This window comes from Macadamia integrifolia, unplaced genomic scaffold (genome assembly GCF_013358625.1).
Source record: "Macadamia integrifolia cultivar HAES 741 unplaced genomic scaffold, SCU_Mint_v3 scaffold205, whole genome shotgun sequence".
NCBI lineage: Eukaryota > Viridiplantae > Streptophyta > Magnoliopsida > Proteales > Proteaceae > Macadamia > Macadamia integrifolia.
Genome location: NW_024868480.1, coordinates 171,503 through 184,143, shown reverse-complemented (window position 1 = coordinate 184,143; position 12,641 = coordinate 171,503). Strand labels below are relative to the sequence as shown.

Sequence of the window (12,641 nt, the reverse complement as noted above, 5' to 3'; positions counted from 1 at the left end):
TTGAGGGGGGGTGGTTTGGGGGAGGGGGAGAAACATAAGAGGATGAGAAGCAAATAAATAAAATGATAGATGAGGAGTAAATAAATAAAAGGATAGCATCTCCATCAACTGTTGGTTGATCAACCTAAAATTCCCGAAGGCGGAGTTTTTTGTCTTTTGAGGGGGGGTGGTTTGGGGGAGGAGGAGAAACATAAGAGGATGAGAAGTAAATAAATAAAATGATAGATGAGGATTAAATAAATAAAAGGATAACATCTCCATCAACCATTGGTTGATCAACCTAATATTCCCAAAGGCAAAGGTAAGAGGTAACACTTGCAATAAAAAAGAAATAAATTAACAAAAGCAACCTAGGAAGCCTTTATATTATGGCGTTAAACCAATCAAATGTTCACATCCAATATATTGGTTCTCTTTTAGTAAAGAGGTAACGAGGAAGAAGGATGTTGGGATCATAACTTAAATTGTACCTCTAACTGAAAATATGCTTACTCTTGGAAATTTTTTCAGAAGATAATGTAAGCTAAGAATGGCAACTCTCCTGTCATTTTGTCTTCTTTTTTTCCCCTTTTGGTGATATTCAGTTCCCCTCCAAGTTTCTAATTGATTGTATACTATCCTCCTTTGCAATGAAGTCCATTTTTGACATCATATTGGCTGAAGAAATCTGTTGAACTTTATGCCTTGTTCAATTCTTTGTCAATTTGGGGTTTGTGACTACAGGGAAGCTTGTCGAGGAAACATACAGAAGAAAATAAAAAAATATATATAATGAAATAAGAGATAATGAAGAAGAAAGGACAAAATTTTCAAGTGAAAAACTTGTCACTTTGTGTTTATATATATATATATATATTATTTTATTTTATTTTATTTTAAGGGGAGAGAGTACTTTAAGCACACACGGCAGCATTGCCTCACCAAAAAAATAAAAATAAATTATATATTCATTTTTATCTTTTATTAGAAAAGTTAATAAAAATAAGGTATGAGAGTAGTAAGCTATTTTGCTGCTATGCCGCTTGCATGGAGAGATTTCTCCAATTTCTTTTCAAATTTTTGATAGCATAGATCTTGCACGGCCCACATAGGAAAGGCCTTCTTCAGTAGTCCAAATATCTGTCCACTAGTAGCTCAATTGTACTCAAAATTTGTGAAAACGTAGACCCCTAAGATTTCTTGTTTTACATCATTTTTTTGCCAAAATTTTTACCAAGTGACAAAGAAACATAAGACCATGGGAGACTATATGGTAGTGGTCAAAATACAGCATGCATGGAACACATGCTGCTAAAGGGCGTATATGCCTTACCCAAAAAAAAAAGTATATAATTAAATTGGTTTATAAAATTCAACATGTGACAAATGCAAATCATATATATTTTATTCAATAGTCAAATTTGTCCCATCGTCATTCCATTTGGCACAATAAGGTGAGCCATCAAGGAAACCCTTCCAATGTGGGCCATGCAAAATTATTTATGCCTTTTTTTTTTTGGAGGGGCATGGCGGCATAGTATCTGTTCGGTGGAGAGATGCCTTCGAGAGAGGCATAAGATGGGTCTTAAATTGGAAGCCAAGGGTCTGCATGATAATCATTCTATTTCTACAGTAAATTTCTATTCAGAAATGACTTTTTGTATTTCTTTTTCCGAGTCATATTTCTGAGCAAAAATCTGTTTAATAACGTGTAGTAATTTCTATTTCTAGGCTAGGAAAGCACATATTATTTTTTGTATGAAATATATATGATTTTACAAAATTTCATTCTATACCCAAAATTTTAGCATAGGTTGTGGTGGTGGCAGTGGCAGTGGTGGCGGTAGCAGTGGAAGAAGAGGTGGAGGTGGAGGTGGAGGTGGAGGAGGGCGAGCCTGTGGTTGTGGTGTTGGTAGCTGTGATACTCTACTTTTTAAACCTGGTTTAATTACACGGTTGACACGGTTTAACCATGCAGGACTTGAACCAGAGAGGGTTAAGGCGGGTTCCTTATGGACCATGATGGCAATGGTGACTTTGAACACAGGTTGGTCAGACAAGTCCGAGTCAGTGCCAGAGGAGACGGGTGTACCGAAGCCGTGCACATGCATGTATCATAAGGCCATGTACGGGTAATGCTGGTATGTAGCCATATCCTAAAGTGCATACGTATAATATACCTTGTGCCGAAAGTGAGATACTTGCCGAGAGTTGAATTCTATCAAAATCCCATTTGTTGGCTAATTTTTGACCCTTAGGTGGGTGGTCACAGGCGGGCGCATCCGCCCACCTGAGTGACCAACCCATGTGGTTACTAGATATTTTAAAGTATAAATAGCATTTATTGTGTTTTTCATTTTCTCATTTATTATATTAAAGAGTTGGTGATAAGATTAAAGAGGAGAGAGAAAAGAAGGAAGAAAAGAGAACGAAGAAATGAAAGGGGAAGGAAGAGAAGGAAGGAATGACTTTGAGCGATGCCAAGGTTTGATCTTCCCATTCCGACGTCGGAAGAGTGATCCCTAACACGAGATCTACGATTGGAGATGAGCAAAGGCTATGCTTCTTAAACTTTTACCAAACTCAAGTAAAACCCTTGATTTGGGTAGAGTTTCTTGAGATCTTGTAAATCCTACTTGAGATGATGAATCTAAGGTTTAATAGATGGTCTATATGTTGATTTTGAAGGATTTAAAGAAGTGTTTACAAGATTTGAGAAGCATTGGTGATTTCTTGAGCTAGGAAGTGATTTTGGGGTTTTGAAAGAGTTCTGGAGCAAAGAAGGTAAGATGGTTTTTCAATCCTTAAATGTAACTTAGACTTAGGTTAGAATTATCTTATAAGACTTTTGATGTGTGAAAAATGTGATTGGAACAACCCCATTTGATTTCCCAAATGTTGGGAAAAGTTTCAAGGAAGAAGGCAATTTTTCGCCCCCTTAGGTGGGCCGGGACTGGTGGGCCGACCAGCCCTCCTGAGAAGACCGACGGGTCAGCCCGCCCACCTGAGAAGACAGGTGGGTTATCCGACCCACCCGTGGGCCCCCAACGTGATTTTTACGTCCGAATGGATCCAAAACCGACAGGAAACCTTCTTTTATGATTTTAAACATGATTTAAACATCAAATCTTGTTAGTTTTGACCCCAAGGTGGTGAAATACTAATCCCATTCACTTATGATAGGTTCACTAGAAACTAACGTTTCTCGCGCCGGATCTCACCCGTACCGGGCATGAGTTTTTGTACATAACAAGTGGGGAGAGGACGTTTGACTTTATTTTAAGGCTTGTTTTGCATCATTCAATTGTATCTAGACTAGCCATGTCATCATACAAATTATGTGTAGATTAGTCATCCTCATATGATTATGATATGTGTGTTGTGTTTTACATTCTCAATGCTAAATGATTAATGTGCTTATATGATGAATGGTTGGATTACTGTGTATGATAAATTATTAGATTAGATGCCGTAGTCGGCTTGGAAACGAGTGCATTGGTGGCCCGTGGAATGGGACACGGTGGCATTATGCAATTATATTATATCATATAGGAGCATGCGGTTTAGGATTATCATTTTCCCGTGCTACGACCCTTCCCAATAGGGGTTGAGGTGTTAGGTTATCACTTGGTGGGAAGCAGTGGTCACGGTTGGCAGGTCACTGTGGCCGTTAGACATACGCCTGGCTGGTCATTAGGACAGTCGGCAACCTCAGTGGTATATTCAAGAGGGCCAATCGTACTGCTTTTAAATTGCTGGAGTCAGCACCTTTACTTTTTGTCATTTACTTTTATGTTGAGAGCCGGCGGTCGGGATACTTTACTTTTCTGAGTACTCACGGTGGGCCTTCTCCTACAACCCTATGGGCGTATCGCGGGATGGAGTTCGTGGCTCGTACCTGGAGCATACGCGCACTGTGGTTGTAGTAGCACAAAACCAAAGACTTAGTAATGTTGTTTGGGTGGATAAGATTTAAAATGAATTGCATAACATATAATGCATATGGATGTGATTGTTGTGTGGATTGTTGTGTGGTCCTTCTTTTCACTTACTGAGCTAGTGAGCTTATCCCAAGTGCGCACCTCTTTTAGATGATTTTGCAGGTCACCAGCCTGAAGATCAGGGGTCGGGCCCCACAGTTGAGTTTCTCGATAAGGATTAGTGGGTCCCCGAGGAGTATGAGCACGGTACGGATTGCACGTGCGAGGGCTGTGCTGCGAGACCACAGTATGGACGCCGTACATGATTTTACATTTTGATTCTTTTGATGATCCCCTTTTTGTGTACTAGATACGTAAATTATTATTCTTTTTGTATAAATATCATGCCTGCGGGCCCACATATATTTATCTATATACTACAATTTGGGAATCAAGTATATTAGGGATATTTACAGGTAATTTAAGTCTTCCGCTGAACTTTTGAACACCTATCTTAGATGTGGGTATGCTATGGTGGGTACTGTATCAGATGATCCTGACAGGTTTGGGTTAACCAGAGTTAACCCGATCACCGGTTCGATTCAGTGTGAATGGAATGTGACAGTAACGGCGATGGTGATGGTGGTGGCAGTAGACGAGGTGGTGGTGGTGGTGGTGGCGATGGAGGTAGCAGTGGTGGTGATGACGGTGGTTGGGCTAGTGGTGTGGAGGTGGAGGTGGTAGTGGTGGTGTTGGCGTTAGTGGTATGGTGGTGTAGGCCATGGTCCTGGTGGCAATGATGGTAATGGTGGTGGTTGTGGAGGTGTTGGTAGCAACAGTGGTGGAGATGGTGGTGTTGGCAATGAAAGAAGTGGTGGGTGGTGGTTGAATTAACGTTGGAGGTGTTTCATTTTTAACATTAAATCACTTCTTTATCCATCCGTTAACCATGTGCTTATTAAAGAGAAACTCTCTTTTTTACTCTTATTTTTGGGATAGAGAAGTTTCTAAAAGTTGCTTCTTTTTTTCCTATTTTCCAGCAACATCCAACTTTAGCAATTGGATTTCTATTCTTTTCTTGTTCCTAAAAAAAAAAGAGAAAAGAAAAGAAAAGAAAAAGAGAAATAGAGAAATAAAATGGTTCTTATGAAGGCCCCAAAACAAAAGTCTTCCCTAAAGTCTCCCACCACTTTCATCTCACATTGTGTAAAAGAACGCAACCTAGTCGGCTAGTGCAGGGACCATGCAACCAGACAACGCTCTTCTTCTCAAAATATATATATTATTTGGTCTCAAAGTATACAGATTCAAGAGGGCATAGGAGACTTTTTCAAGGGGAGGAGATGAGAGGAGTCGTCATTTTGCCCTCCCTATGAGAGGGAGCAGGCTGTATGCAGCAATCCTTGGCGCCTACAAATTTTATTAGCTAAACATTCCTTCACGCCCGCAGGGAGTCTTCTCTCCATGATCACCTGTTTTGCCATGGTACATGGTCAAATGGGGTCCAGATACTGCGGACACATCTATTGCTCATATGCCAAGTACCAGTCCAAACAAAAATTTGTCAATTCACGCAATAAATCTCCTAAAAATTTAAGAAATGAGAACGCAGAGTACCACGGCTAGGAGTCCCTTAGAGTTCGTGCCCAATAGCTCCCAGCTGTTGAATGTGTGCTGGGCACACCCCATGCTGGAGAGAATCTTAATCAAAGGAGTATATAGTTGAATTTGAAGCGTGACCTATCCAATGGTCAATTTAACCTAATTCTCAATGTCAATTCATCTAGTTGATAACAAAGGCACTTGTTCACTTGAGAAAAGTACATGAAAGAAACAAGAAGAAATAGGCAACAAGAGATGTGAGCAGTTCGAGCGTCCAAGTTGGTTGTAGAAGAAAAGAGGGCACCGTGGGAACTATGAAAGAACCGCATATCCAGCCAACAACAAGAGATCCAAACCTGTAATCAAAGTTCATATTTAAGCAGAAAATAAACACATGGGTTGAGAATCTATAAACTACATGCACGTAATGACATATTTCAAGGCAAACCAATGGGAGCACAAGAGGGAGGTGTCGCACGACGCATATATAAAGGCCCACATGGTCAGTGAGGAGAGAGAGAGAGCAGAACACTTTTTTCACTAAACAAATTGTTAATAAAATAAGAACTCACCCAAGAATGAAAGCCCTGGCTAAGCTCTTTGTCTTTTCATTGATGAAGTAAATGCAAGCTGCCAATGAGATAGCCACCTACATAAAGACCACCGAATTAAGAGCCAAAATTCCACAACAATTAAATTAATTAAGAAAAGAAATATGGGGTCGAATGTTGAAAAAATTTTCCACTGAAAACTGTCTAGTTGCAAATAAAAGGAAATAAAAGGGACTAAAATTAATTTAAAAAGACAATGGAAACTTTTCTGATCTTACTAAATTTGGTGATTAACTTTTCAATTCCTTAGCCCTGATTATACTTTTTTATTCAAATTCAAAGGATTAAGATGAAAATGAAGTAAAATTAAATTATGATATTTAGTAATTCTGAATTAGTTACACAATCATTGTTGGTCTAATAAAGTTTCCATTTTATGTTTTGTTTTATTTCATTTTCCTTCCTTTCACTTTACTTCAAACCAGCTGGAGGTATACATGAAACAAATAAAAGGCTTCCTGCCTCTTGCAACCCACGCGCCTGAAGAAAATGAACAGATAAATATTAAAACCAAATTCCGCACTTAAAATAGGCATCACCAATGCCTGTTGCCTTCAATCGAATTCCTGGAAGAGTAGCAAACCCACGTTAACAAGGATAATGATCCTTGCATCAGGGTCCCAGGGATTTCTTCAAGGCACTATGGATTAGATGCTTCAGAATGAAGATCAATACAAGAAAAATGAGTATCCCAATAGAACTTTTAGTTCAAAGTACTGGTGGAATGCTTCCTTCAACCCTTTCGATTGCAAGTTCAGTAGAGCATACCTAAAAAGTACGCAGATGCATAAGAAGAGAGATAAATAAACCTGAAATGCTGGACCGCCCTCAGCAGAATTCATTATACTCCAGCCTCCCATGAAAGCAAAGAGGAACGCTCTTCTAAGAATCACTTCTTTAGGAGGGACTTCTACAACACTCAGCAAATTCTTTACCCAAGATGGGGACTCCTCCACTTTCCTTTTTAACCGAGTTTTCAGGTTAAATTTGGTTTTCTTCCTCTGATCATAGCTAGTCATCAGTATTTTCTCGAATGCTGCTTCTATAGATTCTTCACTTCTCTCATGTCCAGCATATTGTTGCAAGAGAAAATTGCGTGAACTCCATATTTCTTCTTCAGAAGCATCAGGGGTAATACCAAGCCGCTTATAAGGGTTCCAAACATTCACTCGAGGAAATTTAGGAACATTTCCTACCCAAAAAAAAAAAAAAAACATTCCTTTGAGTTCTCTTAAAATAGATGTTGTGAACACATAGGAACTAGGGCAATTAGAAACCAAAACAACTTAGAGTTGAACTAAGGCTATGTTTGGAAGCCAAGAAAAGAAAATAGTAAAAACGAAATAATAAGACAAAATTTATAATTACACAATGATTTTTTTTTATGTGTTTATCTCTCTCCTCAAATTCTTTTTTTTCTTTTCTCTCAAGTTACTAGTTACAGGCCTTAGGTTTTCTACAAGTAGGAATTAAGATGGCCCAACATAAAAAGGCACCTACCAGAATTATTCTGAAAAAAAAAACACCATGTGAATACTAGATATGCACCTTCTGTTTAGATAAACTAGAGAATAATGAGATCCTGAAATTCTGATTAGAGTGCATGTCTCTCTGAACTTTGCTAGGCAATGCCTTGACCAGTTCAAGCTCAGACCAGCTTACCCCAGGCCAAGTCTGGAGAGGTAGGATACATGGATAAATGGAAGTGTCTGCTGAATGTTGATTACTTATAGTAATCTGACTCCACCAATGATGATTTCATTTCTAACCACAAGGGGGAGCAAAATCATGAGTTTAATAAACCAAACATGTATCTAATTAGGGGAAACGACAGAATAAAGACTTTGGGGCAGCCCTCAATAAACAGGTCTTCCAATTTATTCATGTCAATAAACAATCTTAAAGCCCCAAGCACTTGGAGGTAGCATTTGAGTTATGGCTGGAAGGTAATTCTGTAAGTTTAAAGCTCATAATTTTTATTTTAATATTTTCATCTGAATTTCCCCATTCTCACCCCATTAGTAGCTTTACTGAGAAGTATGATTTGTCTCCCTCTCCTGCACAGTTCAGTCTCTCTTTTTAAAGATTCTCAGTAGGTAAGTTTGTGATATCCCCCTCCCCTCCCACCCCCCCCCAAAAAAAAAAAAAAGTACTAGCATTGTAAATGGTGGTAAAAAGGAAAACTGCATACACTCGCACCATCAAATTTACATCCATAAGGATGAAGGAAATTGAATGAGGTAGCCCAAACGTGCATGTACAATTAAGTGAAGGGAAAAAGGAGGGCACATGACCAAAGGGTATATGCCCCCCTCACAGTCTCTCTCTCCTCATTTAATGACTCAGGCTCCCCCACATATGAATTGATACCCAGCAAAACTCCTATCCCCAACTAGGTGTGTATGATGCCAATATAAAGGGGCAGCATGTTGATCCCTCACCCTTAAGTTATATGGTTAAAGGCCAGTTCAAACAATGCGATAGATCTGAGCACATTTCATTTCCTTCAATCCAGTAACTTCTTACTTATTTCATATTTTACTTTAACATCCCCCCCCCCTCCTCAAAAAAAGAAAAAGGGGGGGGGTAAAAAGAGGGTATTTTCAAATTTTTTTTTGAGGAGGGCGGTAAAAAGAGAGGGTATTTTCAAATTCTACCACAAGCTTATGAGACCGACCCTAAAAAACTGAAGCTATCCTCAATTTGTCACCTTTTATCCTTCATGTTTCTCAATCTACCATTGTAGAGGAAGCAGCTCCAGCAATTCCACCAATTTGCAACCCTCTCTCCCAGAAGAGAATCCCTTCCCCATAACTGCTCTAAGCAATCTGACTTCACTATCAATTGCATTTTTCAAAGGATTTTGGAACTTTTTACAGTCTTACTTTCAACCAACCATCGATTCCTAAAGTGTTAAAATTGGGTAGGAGTTCTAAATTTATTACTCGTATAACTATACATGAACTATGCTAATCAAATTAGAATTTGAATCCATTACAGTTTCAATCTGTAGATTATCTCTCTCATAATTATCCACTGGTTTGAAAAAGGACCCCAAATCATATGGTCCTCAAAATACAAGAGCATATGGTTTGAAACAGGGTCCCAAATTATGCAAAAGAATAGTAAACACAGCTGAATCTTATGATCCTCAAATTACATGAGCATGTGGTTTGAAACAGGGTACCAAATTATGCAAAAGAATAGTAAACGTGGCTAAATCTTATGGTCCCCAAAATAAAAGAGCAGCAAAACAAGGCTTGAAATACAGACAATTATCAACATAAACAACGATTGGGATGCAACTGTGATCTGATTTTCTGTTGCACCAGGTGCCCAAGTGTAGAAAGAATTAAAGACTCCCAATTATTTACAACAGGAACTGAAATCACCTAATGAATCAAATCCTCCTTCAAGAGTTGAAGGTGGGAAAAAAAATCTTTATAGCCACTTAAAATACTTCTATCTCCATTGGCAGTCACAGCCCTTCATCACAGTTATTTGATTATTGCCTTTAACCAGTCCTACGGATTTTGACATATCTGTTAGGTTATTAACAACCGGGAAATATCCACCCTACCACTTAGGTCATCGCACTGAACTTGTGATGTGTCATGGCTCTGTGACCAATTTAAGAACCTAAAGTAAGTGCCAGTAAGCTCATGACTGATGGCAATAAGTCAAGTTCCAAACTTAAACACTAGGTTGTAAACAAACTCCAAAGCTGATAACATAGCTCAAGTGAAAATTACAAAGAAAAAAACAAGGAAAATATTAGAATTGTAAAATTTTAGGTTCCACCTTTAATTTTAAAAATTAATCAATTCACATCTTACCTAAGTTACCCCCAAAAGATGCATCCATTGTACATTTAGGGCTTCTAAAAACGACACCATTTATCTGCCTCTTCGAATTTCTGCTGCATGAACTGCTAAAAGAAAAAAAAATAATACAAGATGATAATCCAAAAAAAAAAAAAGAAGTGAATTAATGCATGAACATATAGATTAGATATAACTAGGTTACTAGCTAGTTGAATGAGTAAAAACCCAAGCATAATTCAGAAGGCAACTATTTAAGAAGCACAATCTTGGAAGCTATAAGTGTGGTTTCTATAGTCATGAAGTCACCATTATATTCGCACATACAGGGCATCAGATATTATAACTGTCAGTGAGTGATTAACATGGCCTGATAAATACTATCCTATCTGGCTTCAAGTCTGAATTATGCTTCCTTCCTCAGTGTTCCATTTGGAGATGGAAGATGATTCCAATTGAGCATTAGATGGATATAGTCCCCAGGACCCCAGGAGGAAGGGTCCTTGGAGATTATTTCATCATACCAAGAGTGCCAGGTCTTTGTGCACCTCCAGAAGCATCTCCCTCTATTGGGAGAACACCATCTATCGCCATATATGAGGCATGAGCTTCTCCAACTACCCTAGGGCTTCCTTACTGTTTGTTTCACAAGATGGCTTTTCCATTTTTCGATTGAATATGAACATAATTCGTCATTCAGTACCAAAATGAAAATCAAATTGAGCTTAGACAAATTCTCCGCAAGAAACTATAAATATATGAAAAGAAATGACAATAGGTTGAATCAATTCCAATAGAACTACTGCTAATCTTATCTATAGATGAGGGAGAAGAAGACATAGATAGCTCACCGTTGTTTCCCGAAGTTACGTAAAGTGAAATTAGGGTTTCCCAGCAGAAGGGATGCCATCGTTTCAGGAGATGTTCTCCGGAAAACCCTAATTCTCCTCTTTCTTCGACGCCATTACCATAGAAATCGAAGCTGTGAATCAACTCCCAAGTAACGACGTTGAGAAGAATAGAGGATAGAAGCGAAGGAAAATTGCGGCGGTTTTTCTTGAGAATTTGGTATGCGCATTACGCCCCTTGTGTTATCCACCATTGGGCGAGTTTTTATGATGTGCCTACTACCATTGGATTGGAATCTCTTAATATATATATATATATATATATTTTTGGGTAGGAAATCTCTTAATATAAGAATTTAGGCTTTGGATCACCGAAAATAACCCTTTTTATTTTTCTGTCAAGAGAGCATCGAAAAGGAAAAGTTAGACTGGCCCAATTTATTCCTTTTTATTTAAAGAAAAAAAAAAGCTCACACGTAACAATGTAGGCCAATGAGAGGATGCACATGGGTATCACTAGGGGATTGAATATATATATTTTTTTTGGTAGAAAGGGGATTGAATATTTTGAGTTTCTTAAAAAGTGGAGGCATCATTTTACCACTCTTTGTATCTAAGTGCCGGGATTGAATATACATTTTTTTCTTTTGCTAACGAGGGTATCCAAGCCTTTGGCCTGATTAGTTTCACGGGTCTATATTGATCCCACAACCGCATGGACCAGGTCATACTGGGGTTGAATGAGAACCATTCAACTTTTATTGAAAGCAGTGAAGAGTACTAAACACCACCGTGTGAGTGGCCCAATGTGTGCCTAATGGAAGTCGAACTTAGGATGTATATTTATTTATTTATTTATTTATTAGTAAGAACTTAATATTAATCTCATGCAAAAAAAAAAAAAAAATGTTAGTGATGTAGATACAAGGCACTAAGAGTGTTTTGGGATGGTTATCAGTAATAGGGAACGGTCTATACTAGGGGTGTCAATTGGTCGGGCTCGGTCGGGCCTAGCCGGGACTTGACCAATTTCAAGCCTTGCACTGTGAACGCTCATTTAACTAAACGGGCTTAGTTTTGATAGACATAGTACAATTTATAATCGGGCCAGCTAGTCTCGGGCTATAATCAGACTACCATAAATGGGCTTTAATCGGGCCTTAATTGGATTACAGATATGTTTAACTATAAATAGGAATTAACCAGTCTCTAAACGGGCCTTCCCTAAACACCAAAGGAAACTTGATCTTGCCATTATGGAAGATGGTATTAATGCTATTGTAATTGTTGACGCTGCTAAGGAACGGTTTAATAAGTCTCAGCAAGAAAAAGCTACCGGTTTTACAGGCTAGTGGAGAGTGAGTAAACACAATTTGAAAGCTTTGCGAATATGTGGTGTGATAGGTGTTGCTGTGCTAAGAATATTATTTCTTTCTAGTCTTCTAATGCTTTCACCAGGTATCTATCTAATGCCTAGTATTTAGTTTGAAAAGGGTTGTACTGAATAAATGACGTAGGTTCCATGAACCCTAATCGTTCACAAAAGAAAAATGAAAAAAATGAACCTTAATCTTACTGGGTGATGAGCTCATAATCTGATAATAGTTCACATAATAACTACAAAACTTGGAAAAAAACATAGAATTTGATAGGGTTTAGAGCTGACCAGCGTCTATCAGAGAAGCTAAGGGCAGGCATGGGTAATTGCTGCCTTGAATTTTCCATTTTGTCTTGTACATACATGGCTTATCTTCATGTGGTGGTCCAAAGAGACAGAGAAGCATAAACGTATTGGGCTTGGTCGGGTTTAAAGGGGTTTAAAGGGGTTGGCCCGTCGGGTTACCCCTTGCACAGTGTACT

At 38.5% G+C, this 12,641-nt stretch overlaps 1 protein-coding gene across 2 annotated transcripts; it reads right to left on the bottom strand.

Moving 5' to 3' along the window:
- Positions 1–5,621: 5,621 nt before the first annotated feature.
- On the bottom strand, positions 5,622–11,000 carry LOC122065559 (protein CHAPERONE-LIKE PROTEIN OF POR1, chloroplastic-like). Of its 2 annotated transcripts, none has more exons than XM_042629376.1 (5): positions 10,785–11,000; positions 9,949–10,043; positions 6,922–7,304; positions 6,074–6,150; positions 5,622–5,857 (listed from the first exon to the last, which is right to left on the bottom strand). In XM_042629376.1, exons 1-5 carry the CDS (start codon positions 10,841–10,843, stop codon positions 5,707–5,709), a joined length of 765 nt encoding a protein of 254 aa, XP_042485310.1. In that variant the 5' UTR covers positions 10,844–11,000; the 3' UTR covers positions 5,622–5,706. The 2 variants fall into 2 exon arrangements, with proteins under 2 accessions (XP_042485310.1, XP_042485311.1); XM_042629377.1 differs by having other exon boundaries at positions 9,949–10,040; positions 10,785–10,999.
- Positions 11,001–12,641: the final 1,641 nt, after the last annotated feature.

Coding starts and splice junctions, on each gene's coding strand:
- LOC122065559 (XM_042629376.1), bottom strand. CDS start 10,843: ATGGCATCCCTTCTGCTGGGAAACCCTAATTTCACTTTACGTAACTTC. Junction 7,305..9,948: donor ATCTTTTGGGGGTAACTTAG/GTAAGATGTGAA, acceptor TTTTTTGGGTAG/GAAATGTTCCTAAATTTCCT. Junction 5,858..6,073: donor GCCAGGGCTTTCATTCTTGG/GTGAGTTCTTAT, acceptor CTTTGATTACAG/GTTTGGATCTCTTGTTGTTG.